The 22,386-nt window shown below is 42.3% G+C and overlaps 1 protein-coding gene across 1 annotated transcript in view; it reads left to right on the top strand.

Moving 5' to 3' along the window:
* The first annotated feature begins 5,700 nt into the window (after positions 1 to 5,700).
* Positions 5,701 to 22,386, top strand: part of MTHFS (methenyltetrahydrofolate synthetase) — a 32,111-nt gene continuing 15,425 nt past the window's right edge. The window contains exons 1-2 of the mRNA XM_069558978.1: positions 5,701 to 6,155; positions 21,771 to 22,032. Coding sequence (XP_069415079.1) covers positions 6,036 to 6,155; positions 21,771 to 22,032 — 382 coding nt within the window. The 5' untranslated portion in view covers positions 5,701 to 6,035. The remainder of the gene's footprint in view (positions 6,156 to 21,770; positions 22,033 to 22,386) is intronic.

Below are 22,386 nucleotides of genomic sequence, written 5' to 3'. Positions count from 1 at the left end.
CTCTGAAACTACGTTCATATTAAAGGTTGATGATTGTGACATGAGGACATCTATACGAGAGCATTTTTTAGAAACACTTGCAACATGATTATTTTGACACAATTTGATTCCTGTTGACTCAGCTTTTTACTTCACTGAGAATTTCCACAATTCTTCCCCCCCCCCCCCCATATCTAGTTAACTCAGTATGGGTTAATATCCAAGTTTTTTAAAAAATTTTTCTTTTGTATTGGCATATAGCTGATTAACAATGTCGTGATAGTTTCAGGTGAATAGCGAAGGGACTCATCCATACATATACATGCATCCATTCTCCTCCAAATTCCCCTCCCATCCAGGCTGCCACATAACACTAAGCAGAGTTCCATGTGCTATATACAGTAGGACCTTGTTAGTTATCCATTTTAAATATAGCAGTGTGGACATGTCCATTCCAAACTTCCAAACTATCCTTTCCCCCATCCTTCCCTCACCCCCGGCAACCAAAAGTCCATTCTCTAAGTCGGGGAGAATCTTTCTGTTTTGTAAATAACTCCATTTGTATCATTTATTTTTAGATTCCATATATAAGGGATGTGACACAATATTTCTCCTCTGACTTACTTCACTCAGTATGACACTCTCTAGGTCCATTCATGTTGCTGCAAATCGCATCATTTCATTCTTTTTTAACGAGTAGCCAATTCTTACAGCCTCAAGTCAAAGAAAATTTCTGCTGGAATGTTGGTGTTAGGTGATTTGTTAGGGTGCTATGAGGTGGGCGTTTTTGCTTAATCTGGGGCCAGGAAGCCTGTTGGTGATGATTGGGAGGCTTTTGGCAATGGTTACAAAGGGGCTCCATCAGTTGTAGAGGTGACCTTGGTTCTGGGCTCCCCGTCTGTGGCCTTGGCGCAAGGCCTCCCATCTGTGGCCTTGGGGCAGGACTCCACGCTTCTCTTCCCTCAAACACAGTGGAAACTAGCTTCATGAGCTCCACAATCTCTCCCCTTCTTCTTCTTCTTCTTTTTTTTTTCCAATTTGAGTCACCACCCTCCTTCTCTTCCTTTGTGGAGCAATATAAAGTCATCTTATGCACAGCAGTTTAGGGACCATCTTTTCAGTACTCTGGTTTTCACCCTCTAACCCAAGTGAATGAAGCTTTCTCTATATCAGCACATTGTGACAGCCGTGACATCAGCCACGCCCAGAGGTCTATAGGAGCACTGCACGCTGTGGGCCAAGTGGCGAGTTATGGAGCTGTTCAGTTCACCTGGGTCCAGGCTGAGAGGAGCCTTATGTCCCATGATGTGAGGCTGGTTTTGAAAGTAATTTTTGAAAGAGACAGTGATACGGACAGAATGTTTTCTTTGTAAGGAAGCTGGGTTTGGTGGTGGTGGTGTGCCCTGACTGCAGGAGAGCTTACTGGCTGGGAGATGTGTGAGGAGCCTGCTGGAATGGATGGTTAGTGAATACTTGTTGATTTACACCTTGGTCAACTAAAATTTCACAGTAGGAGCTTTCCCATTCCATGCTTTCACTAGTTTATTTCTCAAACTTTTATTGTAAATTGGGATTTCCCTGGTGGTCCAGGGATAAGACTCCGAGTTCCCAGTGCAGGGGGCCTGGGTTAGATCCCTGGTTGGGGAACTAGATCCTGAATGCCACAACTAAAGGTCCTGCATGTCTCAACAAAGATCAATGAGCCTGTGTGACGATGCAGCCAAATAACCATCCGCTCCCACTATATTTAAAACCATGGGTTCATACTGACACTTCTATTTTTGTGTGTTAAATACTGACACTTCTTTTTCTTTTGGCCATATCACCCAGCATGTGGGCTCTTAATACCCCCACCAGGTATTGAACCTGTGCTCCCTGCAGTGGAAGCGCAGAGCCTTAACCACTAGACTGCCAGGGAAGTCCTGGTACTGAGACTTCTAATTACAACCCTTTATTTTCTGGGGCTCCAAAATCTCTGCAGATGGGTGACTGAAGCCATGAAATTAAAAGACTCTTGCTTCTTGGAAGAAAAGCTATGACAAACCTAGACAGTGTATTAAAAAGCAGACATCACTTTGCTGACAAAGGTCCGTATAGTCAAAGCTATGGTTTTTCCAGTAGTCACATATGGATATGAGAGTTGGACCATAAAGAAGGCTGAGCACCGAAGAATGGATGCTTTTGAATTGGGGTATTGGAGAAGACTCTTGAGAGTCCCTCGGACAGCAAGGAGATCAAACCAGTCAATCCTAAAGGAAATCAATCCTGAATATTAATTGGAAGGAATGATACTGAAGTTCCAATACTTTGTCCACCTGATGCGAAGAGCTGACTCATTAGAAAAGACCCTGATGCTGGGAAAGATTGAAGGCAGGAGGAGAAGGGGATGATAGAGGACGAGGTGGTTGGATGGCATCACCAACTCAATGGACATGAATTTGAGCAAGCTCTTGGAGATGGTAAAGGACAGGGAAGCCTGGCATACTGCAGTCCATGAGGTCACAAAGAGTCGAACATGACTGAGTGACTGAACAACAGCAACAACAATTACAACCCAGCACTAGAGGGTTCATTCCCCAATTCTCTATTTGTGACTTGTTTTTCCAACAGGAAGAAACCTGGCTCTCATTATCCAGAATATCTTTCATTATTGTTCAATTCTAGAATAAAGTCATTTCACAACTGTTAATACCCCTGTGAAAAACAAATGTACAAACTAGAGTGCAATATTTTTATAGTTATTTTTTGTCTTTGGCCTTATGGTATACAGTCAAAATACTCTTTTCCAAAGTTACTTAACTTAGTTCTTTTCTTCTCTACCCACTTCATTGTGGTTATGTTAATCATTTACATTATAATTCAGTTTGTTTGTCCCTGCGTGTATTCTAATATTTTGACATCTCTCCACACTTGGCTTGCATGTATATATATGTAGAACATTATAATAGTTTCAATTTCTCCGAACTCTTGTCAAAATTTGTCTCCTGTTTTTTTGACTGTCGACACTCTAGTGAGAAGTGGTATTTCTCTGTGGTTTTGATTTGAATTTCTCTAATGACTAATTATGATCTTTTTAAGTGCTTATTGGTCATTTGGATATTTGATGTGGAGAAATGTCTATTCAAGTCCTTTACTCATTTTTAAATAGGATTATCTTTTTTTCTTAAATTGCTGAGTTTTATGAGTTTTTGTATATTTTAGACACAGGTCCCTTTTAGATATATGACTTGTGAATAGTCTCTCCCATTCTGAAGGCTGTTTTTTCATTTTATTGATGGTGTCCTTTGATGCACAAATGTTTTAAATTTTGATGAAGTCCAATGTACTTTTCTTGCTTGTGGTTTTGGTGTTATAACTAAGAAACCATTGCCTAATCCAAGGTGATGAAAACTTGTGCCTATGTTTTCTTCTAAGACTTTTATTTGAGCTCTTACATTTAGGCTTTTTAAAATATATTTTGAATTTACTTTTGTATGTAGACATTCAGTTGTCCCAGTATCATTTGTTAGAAAAGACTATACTTTCCCTAAAGAATTATCTTGGTACTCTTGTTAAAAATTGACTATAAATGTAAAGGCTTATTTCTGGATTCTCAATTCTGTGACATTTTCCTATCTCCCTTTAGTCAAACACTGTAGTGTCTTGATCATTGCAGCCTTGAAATAACTTTTAAAGTTGGAAAGAGTGAGTTTTTCAACTTTGTTCTTCAAGATTGCTTTGGTTATTCTGGGTTCCCTGCATTTACATATGAATTTTAGGACTGGCTTATTGGTTTCTGCAAAAAGGCCAAGTTTGATAGGTATTGCATCAATTCTATAATTTGTGGAGTATTACTATTTTAAAAATACTAAGTCTTCCAATCTACAAACATGGGCTGTCCTTTTGCTTATACAGGTCTTTCAACAATGCATTTGGCTTTCAGAAGTTTAACACTTTGTTAAATTTATTACTAAGTATCTTGTTTTTTTAATGTTGTAGTGGTGGTGGTTTAGTTGCTAAGTCGTGTCCAACTATTGTGACCCCATGGACTGTAGCCTGCCAGGCTCTTTTATCCCTGGGATTCTCCAGGCAAGAATACTGGAGTGGGTTGCCATTTCCTTCTCCAGGGGATCTTCCCAACCCAGGAATCAAACATAAGTCTCCTGCATTGCAGGCAGATTCTTTACCAACTGAGCTACGATGGAAACCCCTTTTGATGCTATAGTAAATGAAATTGTTTTTTAAATGTCAGATTGCTCATTGCTAGCATATAGAAATCTATATTAATCAGCTTTCTTCAGAGAAGCTGATCCTATAGAATATAAACACATATGCTTTCAGTTCAGTTCAGTTCAGTTGCTCAGTCGTGTCCGACTCTTTGCAATGCCAGGCCTTATATTTTATTATATATACTTAATAATGTATCTATTATCTTTTGATATGTGTGTATATATATAAATAAATATATACACTATGGTTTTTTCAGTAGTCACAGATGTGAGAGTTTGACCATAAGGAAGGCAGAGCACCAAAGAACTGATGCTTTTGAATTGTGGTGCTGGAGAAGAATCTTCAGAGTCTCTTGGACAGCAAGATCAAACCAGTCAATCATAGAAGAAATCAATACTGAATATTCATTGGAAGGACTGATGCTGAAACTAAAGCTCCAAAACTTTGACCACTTGATGCAAAGAGCTGACTCACTGGAAAAAACCCTGATGTTGGGAAAGACTGAAGACAAAAGGACAAGGGGGAGGCAGAAGATGAGACAGTTAGGAGCATCTCTGACTCAACGGACATGAGTTTGAGCAAAGTCTGAGAAAAAATGAAGGACAGGGAAGCCTGATGTGCTGCAATCCATGGCGTCGCAAAATCGGATACGACTTAGCCACTGAGCACACTCAACAGAATCTGTTGAGTCAATGATGCCATCCAACTACCTCATCCTTCCAGCTTCTGGAAAAGAAAAAGAGGAAGGCACTGAAACAGTAGGGAAAGGAAGCAGGGCATAACCTTGAACAGAATGACACAGCTCAAGGACAAAACATAAACTGATTAGATTAGAACCAAATAGATTCAAGATGGCGTATCTCAAGAGATCTTGAGCCTCAGTATAGGCTCATTACAACACATCAGAAAGTAGATAACACACCCACCAACATCAAGACAGTTCCAAGGCTGACCACAAAGGTCAAAAAGTGGGCAGCAGCCCACTTTCTGGAAATCCCCACCCCTTTCCCACAATAGCTGGAATAGGCCTCCTACTCATTAGTCTTTCCCACCCCTATAAAAAGTGACAACCTGGTAACCCCTGAACCCTGAGGCTGCTCTTGCTTTCTGAGCGGGCTCACACTCTGTGGACTGTCTTCAAATAAATCCACTTCTTACCTTTCACTTCATCTCTCTCTTAATTCTTTCCACAATGAGACATCAAGAACCTGAACTTCTTTAAGACCAGAGGCTAGGTTTAAGATCTCAGTTAACAGATCATGGTTTCCGGTCCTGATCTAAGTTACACAGTTTCAGAGTTATTACAAACAAAAATGGTCATTTTTCCTTTAGCTAGTAGGAGTGCCATGTCATGTGACTTTCTCAACTCTACCTGCCTCTGCTTTTTCAGGCCCCAGTACTTGCAGGGGCCATGGCACCCAGGGAATCGAGAGAGAGAGAGAGAGAGAGAGAGAGAGAGAGAGAGAGAGAGAGAGAGAGAGAGAGAGAGAGAGAGAGAGAGAGACAGAGAGAGAGAGAGAGAGAGAGAGAGAGAGAGAGTGTGTGTGTGTGTCTGTGTGTGTACAGGGGGGCCCTACAGTGCTCCTTTCAGCAGTACCCCAGGCCGAGAGGTCAGGCGTGTAGACCTGTCACCGGTGCAGAGCCAGTGAGCAGCAGGGAAGCCCTTGCCTTTCATCTGCTGGGGGTGGGGCGCGCATCGACCGCGAAGGCTGCAAGATGCCAGGTCGCAAGGGCGGGAGGCGTGGCGCGCCTGGGGCCGGAAGCGGAGGGGGTGGGGGCGCGCCAGGACCCTCCCTTGGGCCGGCGGACCTCGCGGAGTGCGGACAGGGGCCGGACCGCACCAGGAGATGGCGGCAGCGGTGGCCGTGAGCGGCGCCAAGCGGAGCCTGCGGGCCGAGCTGAAGCAGCGCCTGAGGGCGCTGAGCGCGGAGGAGCGGCTGCGCCAGTCCCACCTCTTGGCCCAGAAGGTGAGAGACCGCGACGACAGCCATCGCAGCGCCGGAGCTGCAGCCAAGCCACGCCAGACCTGCGGATCTGCGCAGGCGCGGCCCTCTGGGCGCGCGCACGTCCGCCCGCCGCGCGCACGTCCGCTGAGCGCGCTCCTGCCTGGTCCCCGTGAGCGCGCGCAAGTCCCACGATGGTTGTGGGGTATTGTTGGGCACAGTGTGGAGGGAATCAGCTCAACGTGGAGTGTTAAGGGTCTTGTGAGGGAGACGATGGAGGTGGGTGACAGGGTGCTGAGGCAAGAGCAGCGTGAGAACAGAAAGATCTGGAGGGCGGGACCACTTGGGTCCAAGGTACCTTCAGTTCAATTCAGTTCAGTCGCTCAGTCGTGTCCGACTCTTTGCGACCCCATGAATTGCAGCATGCCAGGCCTCCCCATCCATCACCAACTCCCGGAGTTCACTCAAACTCCTGTCCATCGAGTTGGTGATGCCATCTAGCCATCTCATCCTCTGTCATCCCCTTCTCCTCCTGCCCCCAATCCCTCCCAGCATCAGAGTCTTTTCCATTGAGTCAAATGTTCGCATGAGGTGGCCAGAGTATTGGAGTTTCAGCTTTAGCATCAGTCCTTCTGATAGGTAGGTAGAACAGGGAAAAGGAGTCCAAAATGGCGGTGGCTACAAGATAAGGAAGGGAAGAGCCCGTGAAAATGAAACAAAAGATGGTCCCAGGACCAGAGTGAGGACCTCAGGTAAGACAACACTCCAGGCTGGCCCAATTTACATAGGACTGGCCCAGGGAGAGATAAACATATAAATAGAGGAGCCAAAGCTAGCTTTCTCCCTCTCTCTCCCGCAGGCTAGGGCGCTCTTCTCCTCGTGTCTTTAGATCGACATGCCCTCACACCTCAAAGATGGATTTTCCTGCTAGCTTCTGAATAAAATAGAGCTGTAACATTGAGCTGTAACACTGATTTTTCTAAGAGCTATAACGGTCCATTTGAGACCTGAGAGGTATAACACGGTCTATCCAAGACCTGAGAGCTGTGACATGCTGAGGGGGCTTTAATGTCCGTCACTCCAAATCTTTGTTGTGACGAGACAAAGAATCGAGGCACATACACTCACGTGACACTTCCAAAGAACACCCAGGACTGATCTCCTTTAGAATGGACTGATTGGATCTCCTTGCAGTCCAAGGGACTCTCAAGAGTCTTCTCTAACACCACAGTTCAAAAGCATCAATTCTTCAGCGCTCAGCTTTCTTCACAGTCCAACTTTCACATCCATCCATGACCACTGGAAAACCATGGCCTTGACTAGACAGACCTTTGTTGGTAATGTCTCTGCTTTTGAATTTGCTATTTAGGTTGGTCATAACTTTCCTTCCAAGGAGTAATCATCTTTTAAATTCATGGCTGATTCCACCATCTGCAGTGATTTTGGAGCCCCCCAAAATAAGTCTGACACTATTTCCTCTGTTTCCCCATCTATTTGCCATGAAGTGATGGGACCAGATGCCATGATCTTAGTTTTCTGAATGTTAAGCTATAAGCCAACTTTTTCACTCTTCTCTTTCACTTTCATCAAGAGGCTTTTTATTTCTTCACTTTCTGCCATAAGGGTGGTGTCATCTGCATATCTGAGATTATTGATATTTCTCCCAGCAATCTTGATTCCAGCTTATGCACTCTTAAAGAATTACAGGGACTTCAGATAGTTCGGACTGTGGCCTCCCAAAGCAGGCCATGGGTTTGATCTCTGGTCTTGGAGAACTAAGATCCCTCATGCTTCGTGATGTGGCTGGAAAAAAAAAGTTATGAAAAAGAGTCCATAGCAGTAAAATGACCAGAGAAAGATACGATTACTTCAGAGGAGCACCTGCAAAATAGGGTGCAGAGATGGTCAAGGATGGAAGCCCTTCGGAACCTGTGGAGGGCTGGGCCCTGTCTCTGTGGCCTCGGGCCTATCCTTATGTCACGCAGTAGGTGAACGTTAAGTACATTTTTGAATTAATGACAGAAAGAACTGATTCTCATACTCAGCCTGCTCAAGAAGATAGGACGCAGGAGAGATGAGAGAACTGAGTCTGGTTTCCTGTCTCTTGGTTATGATGCCTCCAGTTTGTTACTTTCACAGATTAACTTGCTGTGTATAATACTTTGTTCATGTGATGATACCAGTTTCTCTTATCAGTAAAACAGTCGATAGATCCTGTCCCAGAGGCATGTGCCAAAGGTGTCTGTGAGACTGGTTTTTGTTGGACACCAGAGAGGGGAAAAATGAGTGTCCTATGAATAACTAAATATTAGTGATTCTGTGTCAAACTAGTGATCCATCTTCCTCAACATCTGGATGTTATATTTGGATGTTATCAGGATGTTATATACCAATGTTATATTTGGAATTAACTTCTTTTCCTTGATGTGCCTTGAAATTAGATGTGCCATAAGAATTTCTTAATTACCCTTCACTAATATACCATCCATTAGTTTCTCAAAATTCCTGTGGGTTAAAACAGTAAAGCAAATACAAGCATTTCATTCCACTCTTTGTGTATATAGGTGTGCATGAGGTGGGGGGGTCTATGCAGATGATGTCTATGCAGATGTTGGTTTATTCAAACTCAGTATTTTTAGCGATTATGAGGAAGGCATTGGTTGCTTTAGTGAGTGTGGAGACGCATATCATCTTATCCTTACTCTAGGTGCTTAAAATTTAGCTAATTAATTCACATATACTGAACCCTGTCGGGGTCCAGCCCAGGTGGATCCAGGGAATTCAAAGCGGGGACGGCGTCGGCATCTGAGGAATTAACTGCTTAATTAAAGATATGGAGGGAGATTAGAAAGAAATAGTGTAGTAGGGAAATAAGTGGAGAAAAGAGGCTGAATAACTTGGTTTATGCAGAAAACCAATAAAACTCCAAGACAAGGAGTTTGCACCACCTATGTAGGCCACTGGCTCCCGCTTGAATAGCGGAGGATGCCCCGCCTTGGGCTCCCTCTCGCGTGGGTCTTAGAAACCAGGGCAAGTAAGTAGACATGGCGAGCCTCCATGCTCCAGATCGGAATTCAGCCAAAAAAGAAGAGAATGAGAAAAGACCACACGGGGGGAACCAGTCTTTCCAAGAACCGATCCGTTTCTTTATTTTCCAGGTCCACTTTTATACTTTTAGTTATACATAGAGATAAATGTGTTCTCAGCATATCTTTGTTCTTACAAGGGTCTTAACATTTGTTTTACAAAATCTTCTGGTCTGGAGACCGATTAACATTTTATGGCCCCACCTTTCTTTCTATAAAGGTTAATCGATCAGTAAACTTGTTTCCCCTTAAGATCTGTTTAGTCTTAAGATAGTGATAAAGTTACATTTTTACATAGCAAGGACACAATGATTTATAACAAAGAGGAGTACAGTGATCTATAACAAAAGAGAAAATTCATTAACTCAAAAGTCTAGTATTGCTAACATCAAAACTACTATATTTCTTTTTCTACATTCCAATTATATCGATTAACATACTCCCAGGTGCCTAAGGATATGGAGGCTTGGCAGCAATCATTAACTCAGCAATGAAACCCTTCACCAAAAGAGTTAACTTAGGACTCCAGTTATTAAATCTCCTGGGTGTGACAAGGGTGTTTCAGTCCAAAAACCTCTCTGCTGGCAGGCTAGCTTGTGTGACAGGCTTATCCACACTCTTGCTACTACCTACATGATTGTTTACAACCTCTCAGCCATAAACAGCACAGAGAGTTTGGAGTATTTTGAAAGTCTTAGTTAGCATAGCATTTTTCTAAAGACAGATGCACGAGCAGATCCAGCGAGGCTCCCTTAAGGCCTGACTCGCCTTTGCCTGTCGGGCCCCTTAACCTCATGACCTTTGCCACGGGCGGGACTCCTCACGCTCCAGCAGAACCCTTTGTTGTTGTTTAGTTGCTAAGGCATGTCTGACTCGTGACCCCATGGACTGTAGCACGCCAGGCTCCTCTGTCCATGGAATTTTTACAGCAAGAATACTGGTGTGGGTTGCTGTTTCCTTCTCCCAGGGATCTCCCTGGACCAAGGACTGAACCCATGTCTCCTGCATGGAAGGAGCCATCAGGTTTACCTCTGAGCCACCAGGGAAGCCCATATTGAACCCTACTGTGGCCCATACTTTGCCATGTACTTAGTTATAGGATGAAAAAGATAGGATTGTTGCTCTAAAGGAGCAGAGTCTGGAAGAAGAAACAGACATGTGAATAAAGAATTCCAGTGCTTTCAGATAATCTGGTAAACATCAATTGTAGAAATATAACTTAGGGGAGGGGGACTCAGAAGGCTTTCCTTCTATAGGGAGATGTTTGAGATGTTTTTTGTAGTACAAGATGAATTTTGTCAGGTGAAGGGAACGTGGGATGGGTGAACATGTACAGGAATATTTTGGCAAGAGAAGGAAAGGCACAATTGAACATGGATTTTGGAGCTCTGCAGATCTGGATTTAATCTGGCTACACTGCATTTCAGCTGCCTAGGGCCTTGAACAAATCCCTTAATCATTCTGAGCCTCTGGTTCCTTATCTGTAAGAGGGATAGTGCCATCCTTGCAAGACCTATGGTGAGGATTAAAGAAGTGGCTAAGGGATGTATTGATAAATTCTATAGGAAGAGAATATTGGCAGCACTTTTGAAAAATAGGTTAGGGATGGAAGAATGAAGAAAAAATATATAGAGGGCAGTAGGGGGCTGTTGTGATAGTTTGGATGAGAGATAATAATAGCTATAAACAAGGGTGTGGATGGTGAAGCTGAGGGGAAAAAGGCAGGTGAATGGGAGACTATGCAGTGAGACCCACCAGGATTGGGCAGTTAATTGGATGACATTAGAAAGTACTGGGAAAGAGGAGTCACTTATGATTTCAGAATTTAGAGCTGGAGGTAAATGTTTGTTTATTTATTTTTAAATACTTACTTATTTGGCTGTGTTGGGTCTTAGTTGAGGTACATGGGCTTAGTTGCTCCCCAGCATGTGGGATCTTAGCTCCCAAACCAGGGATTGAACCTGCTTTCCCTGGATTGCAAGGTGGATTTTTAAATACTGGACCACCAGGGAAGTCCTGATAAAGGATTTTTAACATTACTAGGTGCAAGGAATGTAGGTGTTGGAGTAGATTTTGGAGGGGCATGGGGAAAATAAAGATGAGTTCAATTTGGTTTCTTTGTCTTATGGTACATTAGAAACAAAACACTCCAGGTGGGAATAGGAGCCATATAGAGACAGGACCACTGGTATATATGTATAGATATAGAGACAATACACTGGACAGCTGAGCACTGGCATCTGAGGAGAGACCCACAGCTCTCAGTAATAAATATACTTGAGCACATATACCCAGATGTACTCATGTAAGACATCTGTCTCATAACCAAAGATTTCATAACTCTTACTGTATATGATGAACTCTAATATTTTCTGTTTCATTTGCTGATTGTAACTCACTGTTGTTTCATGACCAACCATGGATCAAGGCCCAAAATATCAACGTACTTGGACTAGAACAGTGATTTGCCATAATGTGTGTACAATACAATAAAAGTAATAAGTGATGTCTTTCTCCAGTAATTTTAAAGTAGGTATATTCTTGTTGACAGAGAAATTAAAAAAAAATAATTTAGGATTTTACCAGAAAATGACATATAGTAAAGAAATCAAACTTTGTGCTGTAATTTGACTCCTCAGCAAATAAGATGAGGAAATTAGTGCCCAGTACTTATTTTGTCTTATATCCTATGTGCCAATTTCTTTCTTTTTTAAAAAGTATTTATTTACTTAACTGTGCTGGGACTGCTTCCCTGGTGGCTCAGATGGTAAAGAATCTGCCTGCAATGCGGGAGACCTGGGTTGGATCCCTGGGTTGGGAAGATCCCCTGGAGGAGGGCATGGCAACTCACTGCAATATTCTTTTTTGTTTGTCTGTTTGTTTTAATATAAATTTATTCATTTTAATTGGAGGCTAATTGCTTAACAATATTGTATTGGTTTTGCCATACATCAACATGAATCCGCCACGGGTGTACATGTTCCCCATCCTGAACCCCTCTCCCACTTCCAGTATTCTTGACTGGAGAATCCCCATGGACAGAGGAGCCTGGTAGGCTACAATCCATGGGGTCGCAAAGAGTCAGACACAAGTGAGTGACTAAGCACACAGGAGGGGCTTAGTTACAGCAGGTGGGATCTAGTTCCCTGACCAGGGATGGAACCCAGGACATTGGGAACACAGAGTCTTAGCCACTGGACCAGCATGGAAGTCCCACTTCTGAATTGTTTTAATTTCGGTAATCTTAATTTTAATTTCCAAGTATTAAAAAGAAATTATCTGCTTTCTTTCCAAAGCAGCTTTTTTTTGCCCTATAGATGCATCTATCTTCTTGAACTTGTCTGAGAAGACTAATTAGAATTTTTTTTTAAAAATCCATGTTCTCTGAATTACAATTATCTGTTTCCTGCTGGATCACTCTCCTCACCTCCCCTTTTAAAAAATCCTTCTAATTAGTGTTTGGCTTTCTAAAATGTTTGATGAACCTTTATTGTCTGTACATATTTATGAATGAAGGTGTGATCACTAAAGTGGGGATTTCCTTTGCTTTTAGTAGCCGCTTTGGAATTCTGTGGTAAGAACGGACTCTTGTCTGACCTACATCCTTGTTCTCCCAGTGTTGTAATTTGTTGCTCTTATCTGTAAATATTGTCCTATCCAGGGCTTTTCTGGTGGCTCAGTGGTAAACCCACCTGACAATGCAGAAGATGCAGGTTCTATCCTTGGGTCAGAAAGATCCCCTGGAGAAGGAAATGGCAACCCACTCCAGTATTCTTACCTGGGAAATCCCATGAACAGAGGAGCCTGCTGGGTTACAGTCTATGGGGTTGTGAAAGAATCAGGCAGGACCGAGCACTTATGTGCGCGCGTGTGCGCACACACACGCACACACGGGTTACAGTTCTGTAGAACTCAAAGACATTGTTATGCATATTTCTTTGAGTAGGAACCAGGACCCTATCTCAAGGCTGTATCACCATTTGATTGTTTTTCCTGTTTCTGTAACCCCTCCCCTCCCTGATTAGCAATTGTTTGAATCCACCCTTTGGAACTCAGGGAAAGTCAAGGAGGCTGAATGAAGCCTATATCTTACAGATAAGAAACGGAGAACACACAACAGATCTGTACTCCAGAGCCCCACAGAGTCCTGCTCAGTTTGTATTTAGGGAACTGGGCAACTATGACTGTGATAACTTCCTGTCAAAATGGGGCATAGGACTGCCCCAGCTTGGAGAATAGACACTGAATTGGAAGTATTCCTGAGTTCCCAGTCCCAGAACTGACTCTTGGTCTGCCATTTTGTTGTAACAGACCCAATTAGAAGCAGCTGTAGGAGGGATAACTGGAATTTTAATAGACAAAATAAATGTCACTTCTTTTTAGAAGAATAGGCCTGAAACCCAGTCTGGACCTGGCACTTCAGAGAGACTTGTAGCCAGGTAGCCAGTTGCCCAGTTTTATAAAAAGTAAGGTAGAAAAAAATAAAAAATAAAAAGTAAGGTAGAAGTTCAGAGAAGGCAATGGCACCCTACTCCACTACTCTTGCCTGGAAAATCCCATGGACGGAGGAGCCTGGTAGGCTGCAGTCCATGGGGTCGCTGAGTCAGACATGACTGAGCGACTTCCCTTTCACTTTTCACTTTCATGCAATGGAAAAGGAAATGGCAACCCACTCCAATGTTCTTGCCTGGAGAATCCCAGGGACGGGGTCGCACAGAGTCAGACACAACTGACGCGACTTAGAAGCAGCAGCAGCAGCAGCGAGGTAGAAGTTACTAGCCTCCAGCAGACATTGTTTTGAGAATGGTGACATCCAAGCCTGACGTGACTCAAAAAACTCGTGTTTAGCAATACAAGGTCTAATCTGAAAGTACACCCATAGCATCACCTAGTTATTTCCCAGAATGTTTGAACCATAGCTACTCTATTTTGACTTTTAATTGTAAACTTTTTCTTAATAGCCAAGGCAGATTTCACCGTTAATGACGTCAGTGTTTTTCTACGTATGAGAAGATGCAAGAATTGGAACTCGTAAAATCTTTTCTGGAAAAGATCTAACTACCTGATGGCCTGTTTTGCCAGTTTTTCCCAGAGCACGGAGTGCCTCATTCTTGATTTTCACCCTGAACTCCTTTCAGGGGAGTTGAAAGTCAGCAGTTGCAGTGGCCATGATTTAATCTTTGTAGATGTGGATGGCAAGTACCAGTTTTCAGTTGGCAGAGCCCCTTTTTGGTTATAAACTTGACCATGATTTTGAGGGAGGCATTTCATGACTATTTTATCCCATGGTGCTGAGAATGTCCATTTTCAGGTTTGGCAAAGATTTTGTTGACAGGCCACTCAATGTGCTGTTACTGGACTAGGCCATAGAATAGTATCCAGAATTCTCTGGACCACCTGTCTTACTAGCCTCTTGGTCCAGGAAAACATTCCCTCTTGTTGCTTCTTCCCATATCTAGAGTTACACTGGTACCATCATCAATCTCATATGGAACTATATATTATTGTATCACAGGCCTCAGTCATGCATTTGGCAGTGTAAGAAACAGCAATTTTGTAAAACAGGTGAAATACAAATAACATAGCCAGCAGTATTAGTAAAGTCACAAGTAAGACTTAAGAGCTTCCATTAGATGTAGCTCAGTATATCACAGGTCATTGTACTTAGCTTACTCTGTACGAATCTTCATCTTCCAGGGAAATTATATATTGGCACTGTCTATAAGGCACATAGCCCAGTTTTCTGGTGTTACTAGACTGATCATCTTTAGTATGATTTAATTGTTTCCAACATAGAGGAGCCTTTAAACCTAAATTACCATAGCCTGGTGTTATCTATATAAATCCATCCTATAATTGTGGGAGATGTTTTTTCCTCCTTTGCTGAAACTTTGCTTGTTGATCTGTTTGAGCTTGAATAATAGAAGAAAGCTCAAATTTATGGCCAGAGTCAGAGCAGGCATTATTAATTGGCCTGGTGAGGGGATCCCATCTAGTAATATCACAGTGATCTGAATATGACTATATATATATATTTTTTTTTTAAAGTAAATTTTCTCAGGGCCAACCAGTTAGAGTCTTATAGTAGAGAAATTTAACAAGGTAACCCAGAACTAGACACAGATAATTGGCCACAAACCCAACAATTGGATTGATTTCTAAAACTAGCATCGGATCAGGTCTATGATAGAAAAGCATTTGATTTGTATGCAAATGTCTAAGAAGTCAAGAAAACATTATAAATGATCATACAAATCAGGTCCAGCATCTTGGACAAGCTATCTACCTCTGATGTCGTCATCTTCTCATCCTGGTGTAGTGTAGTTTCTCCTCTGTTTGAGCATCATTTTAAGGAGAGATCAGGTCAGCTGCCTTCTCTATAGACCAATCCAGTGTAGTGGCCTTTGGAAGTGGGAATTAATCTAAAAGTTAATTTCTCTTCAGTTTCATGCATGAGCTAGTTAAGAGTACCTGATAAAAAAAGTCCTTCCATCCAGGTTGGAGATAGGCCCTAAAATTATGTCTTTTTCCAGTACTGGTTGTAGGTCATGAGGCATCTGATCTTCATCCAAAGATAGATTACTGAGATAAGCTTCAGAAACAAACTTAGGGTGTCCTTTAAGAATTCAATTAAATTTTACATTAATATAACAGCAAAAAACTATCCAAGAAATGAGTCTTAGTAGATGCAGACCTCCATTAACAAACTGGGATTTAACATTTATTGAAAAGTCCTTTTTTTTTCCCCTAAAATTACCCTCATTTTTTGTAAAATATAACCAAATTAAGGCTAGTTTGTTTGCAAAATAGGTCTGTTCTTACAGACCTTCTAATTTTAGTCTGATGATTTATATAACCATAATTGATCATAGACTTTTTATTTTGCTGAAACATTTATAGAGTCTAAGACTGAATTTTTAAAATAAAACAGGGCTGGGAAACTTACACCAAAGGCTTATCACAGATTTTGCCTAACAAATCTAGGTGAATTTTTCCCTTTTTAAGGTCTCAAAAATTCCTTGAGATTTTTGTACCTGTTAGTGAGATAACCTTCCTAACTCATTTGATAAACTTACTGGAAACCTAAGAGTTTCCAATTTCTGGAGGAGTCAGATAGAGAGAAAATATAATTGTTTTGTTTATAACATATAATTTTACCAAAGTATTGTCATAATTAGTTTGAGCGAAAGGTTTTCCCTATTCCCAGAAAACATAAGAAGATTCAAACCCGTAATTTTTTAGATAGAGACCATAAAAGTTATAAGCATATTTGCTGGTTCATTCAGACCTTCTGCTAACTTTTGTGTAGTTACCAGGTTTTCCATTAGAATACCAGGATATATCAGAATGTTAAGAACTCCATATAATTTCTAGGATATCTGTATTAGTAATTTTACCATACATTATAACATGAGTGGATTTATTACTCATTTGATAATCTTTTCCATGTAATTTAACCAACCAAATAAATACAGTTTAATATCTCTCCTTGGGATATTTCAGGGGCCCTCTGAAGCACCCCAAAGTTAGCTAGAGGTCAAAAGAACTTCAAAAGAATTCGATTTAGAAAGTTTTATCAAAAAGATCAATTAAAAGGGTTTAGAACATTTGGTCAGATTTAGTCAATGTTGGTGGGTGTATCATTTAGCTTGTTGATATGTCAAAATAGGGGTAAATACCAAGGCTCAAGGTCTAGTGAAAGTCAGCTCCTCCATCTTGGACCTAGTTGACTGTAACCAGTTTTTTGATGGCTGTGTCATTTCTAACAAAATCCATTTATCTAACTAATTGTAATCCAGTTTTAGAAAATCCTGATCATGCATAACTCTTTAGTATTTTTTTATACCTTTTTTTTTTTTTTTACTTAAAACATATTTCCTACTTCCCTTTAGCAAACAAGAACTAATTTTTATATTAGCATTTTATAGATTGGTGAGCATAAATACCAGTGATAATTTCTAAAACCCTTGCTTTCTTAGAACATTTTAGGATGGCAACAAACATTATTCATTTATAGTGCCAAATCTCTTTAGTTTTCTTTAAAGGAAATTAGTGTTTAGTAGTAAATGTTTCAAAACCTTATTTTATTTGGACATGACCTAACTATTCAATAGACTTCCACCACTTAGCACACTTGGCACAACCCTTAGAAATTTAAGTTACGCCAATCTGGAGAGACTATTTTAGACAGATATTTCTAAAGAATAATTATTCTTAATAGAGTTTATATAAAAGCTCATATCTCATTGACATTTTTTTAGAAGTTTCTTCACTTGAGGTAATTTCCTTGTTGATAAACTTGTAACAGATATGATAATATTAATTTATATTAAACCCAGGTACAATGAAAATATTCTACTTAATGTTAATTACTCTAAGACATGTTTATATTAGATAGGTCAACAAACAAACATTAATATCAGGTATTTAATACTGAATATTTCCCAGTTCACATGAACCTGGAATTTATTGTTTAATTTAGAATTATTTGATTTGTAAGCACTTACTTTTCTTTAAGCCAATTAAATAGAGCTCATTTACAAATTAACCTCAAAAATATTATCCAGAGACAAAGACATACCAAGACATATTTAGACAGACACAACACAAGATCTAGCTTCATTTTCTTAGTTTAGTCATGAATTAGATATTACAATATAAAATTTACTAGTTTATTAAAAAAACAGTTGAAATAAATAAAAATTGTAAAGTCTTTTTTCCCCTTTTCCCCTCAGTCTCAGGAGTTAGAGATGGTCTAGATAAGTGTTCCTGAGAGCCCTGGTCTCAAGGCACAGGGAAAGAAAATCAAGTTCTAACAAAATGGCAGCAGGTCTAAACCAAATGGTGGCCAGACAAAGCAAAATGGCCATCAAAAATCACAACACAGAACACAGAGTTAAAACACACACATATAAACCTGGCAGTCCTCATCAGACATTCCCTTAAATACAAGAATACAGTCTCTCAGAAAACCTCCTATAGAGACACAGAACTTCAGATCCAAGTACTAACAGAGTAAAGAAAATATCTCGGGTCTTCAGAGATTTCAAAGGGAGGAAAGGAAGCCAGGTTGAAAGAAGGGGGAGGAGGCGGGAGGGGGGAGGCAAAAGGGGTGGCCTTACAGACGTCTCCTGCCACCTGCAGATACCCAGGCATTATGGGACTTTACCCTGGGCCTCCAGAGAAGGGAGGATGGGAACTCGGCCCTACCAGAAATCAGACCAGACCAGAACCAGAATTCTAGTTCTCTGCCAAGAGGAGGTGATCAGTCTCCAATCCTCAGTTCAAGCTGAGGCCCTTCGACCAGATTCCTGCATCCAGGACCGGGGGACTAGAAAAACAGGGAAGGATAGGAAGGGTTAAGGAGAGGAAAGAGAGAAGGAAGGGGAGAGAGGTCAATAAAGTCTCTTGTTCCTTAACGGTCGGGGCACCCTGGCCAGTTGTCCACGTCAGGAAGAGACCAGGGACAAAAGGGTCCCAGTTGTGGCCGCTGGGTCTGGTCCATGGGCAGGCAAGCTGGCCCCTGAGTACCCCGAGTGGTCAGGATGTCAGTCTCAGTGAAGAAGAATCCCCACCAGAGTCGCCGTTTGTTGCAGCAAAGGGGACCCCTACTGCTGCTGCTGCTAAGTCGCTTCAGTCGTGTCCGACTCTGTGCGACCCCATAGACGGCAGCCCACCAGGCTCCCCCATCCCTGGGATTCTCCAGGCAAGAACCCTGGAGTGGGTTGCCATTTCCTTCTGCAATGCATGAAAGTGAAAAGTGAAAGGGAAGTCGCTTAGTCGTGTCCAACTCTTAGCGACCCCATGGACTGCAGCCCACCAGGCTCCTCCATCCATGGGATTTTCCCAGCTAGAGTACTGGAGTGGGGTGCCATTGCCTCCTCCGAAGGGGACCCCTACCAGGGCCCCAAACCGGGCTCTTGTCTAACACTCGGAAATGAACTGTCCGAGGAGACACATGTGCTGACAAAGCAAGATGTTTTATTGGGAAAGGGCACCCAGGTGGAGAGCAGAGGGTAAGGGAACCCAGGAGAACAGCTCTGCCATGTGGCTCACAGTCTTGGGTTTTACGGTGATGGGATTAGTTTCTGGGTGGTCTTTGACCAATCATTCTAATTCAGAGTCTTTCCTGGTGGCGCACGCGTCTCTCAGCCAAGATGGATGCTAGCGAGAGGGATTCTGGGAATTGGACAGATAAGCTGTGTCTCCTTTAGACCTTTCCCGAACTCTTCCGGTTGGTGGTGGCTTATTAGTTCCATATTCCATATCAGGATCTCCTGTCATAAAACAACTCATGCAAATGGTTACTATGGTGCCTGGCCAGGGTGGGCGGTTTCAATCAGTGTGCTTCCCCAAACAGTCTCACAGTGAATTTTAACTGATGTTTGTTACTGCTTGTTCAGGTTTTGATTTTCTATGTTCTGCTTTAAAGAGCCCAAGATAGACGCTTAACTTTCCCAGAAAGTACTTGGGTGCCAAAAGCCTCAGGTCTGCCCAGTGTCCAGGTCTTACAGTTCCACTTGCTTTGCCCACTTCGGGCCTGATAACAGCTTTGTAACTGCTCAGAAAGATGGAGTTAGCTTCCTTCCTTGGCACTGGGTTGGTGTGCTTTTGTCTACTTAACTCTGTGTCCCTTTTTATTAGGAATAACTGGATATTCTGTGCCTGTGTTTTTCTGGCACTCATATTTATAAGCCACCTTTGCAGTCACTTTTCCTTCTTAGCTCAGAGAACAGGGAAGAACAGAAAAGGAAGAAAAAGGAAGCTGAGGGCTAACTTCAGAGACTAGGGATGTTCTGGGATTATTAACATTTCTATAGTGAGCAAAGCTCAGCCCATTGCTTCTGCTTCTTGTTAAACTGAGTATAAAAGAATGCTTTCACCCAGGTCCTCCTTCTTATTAATACAACATGGCACTCATTTTAGAGGGCCTTTGCTTCTCCAGGATCCCCCACCTTCCATTTTTGTGAACACTTTTATTTTTTATATTATTTAAAAAAATTATTTTTGGTGCACCTACTAACTCTAAATATTCATTGGAAGGAATAATGCCCAAGCTGATGCTCCAATACTTTGGCCACCTGATGTGAAGAGCCGACCCACTGGAAAAGACCCTGATGCTGGGAAATATTGAGGACAGGAGGAGAAGGGGGACAGCAGAGGATGAGATGGTTGGATGGCATCACTAACTCAATGGACCTAAGTTTGATCAAACTCTGGGAGATGATGAAGGACAGGGAAGCCTCGTGCGCTGCAGTCCATGGGGTTGCAAAGAGTTGGATACGACTGAGCGACTGAACAGCAACAACTGTGGCATGTGGGATCTTAGTTGCCTGACCAGGGATCAACCCTTGCCCCTGTGGTGGAAGTCTTAACCACTGGACCATCATAGAAGTCCTTGTCTTTGTTAACATTTTAACATTCATTTGAATAGAAGAGCTCTAGCAATTGGGAAGGGGGTGGGTAGTGCCAACAGAATTATATGGTATGTCATCTACCCCGGGGAGTTTATAGGCTGGCTAGGATGCTATGTTTAGGACACAGAAAACAATGAATAATTGACTTATGATAGCACATAGCTGTTAGGTTGTATAGTGACTCACATAGTAAGGGTTCTGCAGAAGTCAGGAAAAGTTAGGACTTGAATTGGGCTTAAATGGTGGAATTTGAGAGGAGAGAAGCCTGACAGTCTAGGGAGTAAAGAAACTTGTGCTGGTTGGGAGTTTGAGGGTGGCTTCCCTGGTGGTCCATTGCCTAAGACTATGTGCTTCCAATGCAGGGGGCTGGGTTCCATCCCTGGTCAGGGAAATAGATCCCACATGCTACAACTAAATATCCCACATGTTGCAACTAAGGTCTGGTACAGTCAAATAAATAAATATTAAAACAATGACAACAACAGCCACAGAGGAAAAGAAAACAAGCTTGTGAGAGCCAAGGTTCAGAGTTAAAGCAGAGACTCTCGGGAAAGACACACAAGTCTGCTAGAATGGGCACTACCCATTCTACCCATTGGCACTACCCACCTCCCTCCCAGTGGTGGGGGTCAAGTTTGGAATTTTCCATATTTTTAGACAGCAGGGTCCCACCGTGACCTTTTAATGAAATTTTGCATCTGCTAGAGTAGGAAAAGATCTGGGAAGATTGAAGGCAAAAGGAGAATGGACCAGCAGAGAATGAGATGGTCATATAGCATCACCGACTCAGCTGACATGAATCTGAGCAAACTCTGGGAGATAGTGGAGGGCAGGGGAGTCTGGCGTGCAGCAGTCCATGGGGTCCCAAAGAGTCAGACACGACTTAGAGACTGAACAACAACAACAACAAAGAGTAGATGTGCCAGAGAGGTGTTATGGGATCAGAGAAGTAAGCGTTGGGTCCAGAAGTAAAAGTCAGGCTTCGGGATGCAATGTTATTTGCCATATTGTATCACCCCACTGTTTGTGTGTTTGTTTTTGGTTAAAAAGTCTGGAGAAGGCTGAGAGAAAAGGGAGGAAGTGTTAAAACTGTTAAGGGGAGCCACTTGTTTTAAAAAGTATCATTTCTCGCTTAGGTGTTTACCCATAGTGAATATCAAAAGTCCAAAAGAGTGTCCATCTTTCTGAGCATGCCAGATGAAATTGAGACAGAAGAGATCATCAAGGACATTTTCCGACAAGGCAAAACCTGCTTTATCCCACGGTACCAGCTGCAGAGCAGTCACATGGATATGGTGAAGTTAGAATCGCCAGAGGAAATAGCTTCACTGCCCAGAACTTCCTGGAACATTCAGCAGCCCGGTGAGGATGAGGTTCTGGAGGAGGCCTTGTCAACAGGTGAGCATTACAGTATTAGAACTGCCATGTTAGGATGCTGTCCTGCTGCATAGGCTTGTTAGACCTCTGATCCGCTTGTCGAGGTTGAGTCGGGAGGGTCACTTTTTCTACAGGGATGAATTTCACTTAAGTTCCAAGTATTCTACAGGGATGTATTTCACTTAAGTTCCAAGTCACCCACCTAACCTGACTTATGGTGAGATGCCCTCTGTAAGCTGTGACATGTCAACTGTAATAGTAAAGTATCAAGGTATTGTTCGGGGCTTCCCTGGTAGCTCAGTTGGCAAAGAATCCATCTACAGTGCAAGGAGACCTGGGTTCGCTCCCTGGGTCAGGAAGATCCCCTGGGAAAAG

Source organism: Ovis canadensis, chromosome 18 (genome assembly GCF_042477335.2).
Source record: "Ovis canadensis isolate MfBH-ARS-UI-01 breed Bighorn chromosome 18, ARS-UI_OviCan_v2, whole genome shotgun sequence".
NCBI lineage: Eukaryota > Metazoa > Chordata > Mammalia > Artiodactyla > Bovidae > Ovis > Ovis canadensis.
Note: the sequence above shows the minus strand (reverse complement) of the source record. Positions and strands in the feature narration are given on the sequence as shown.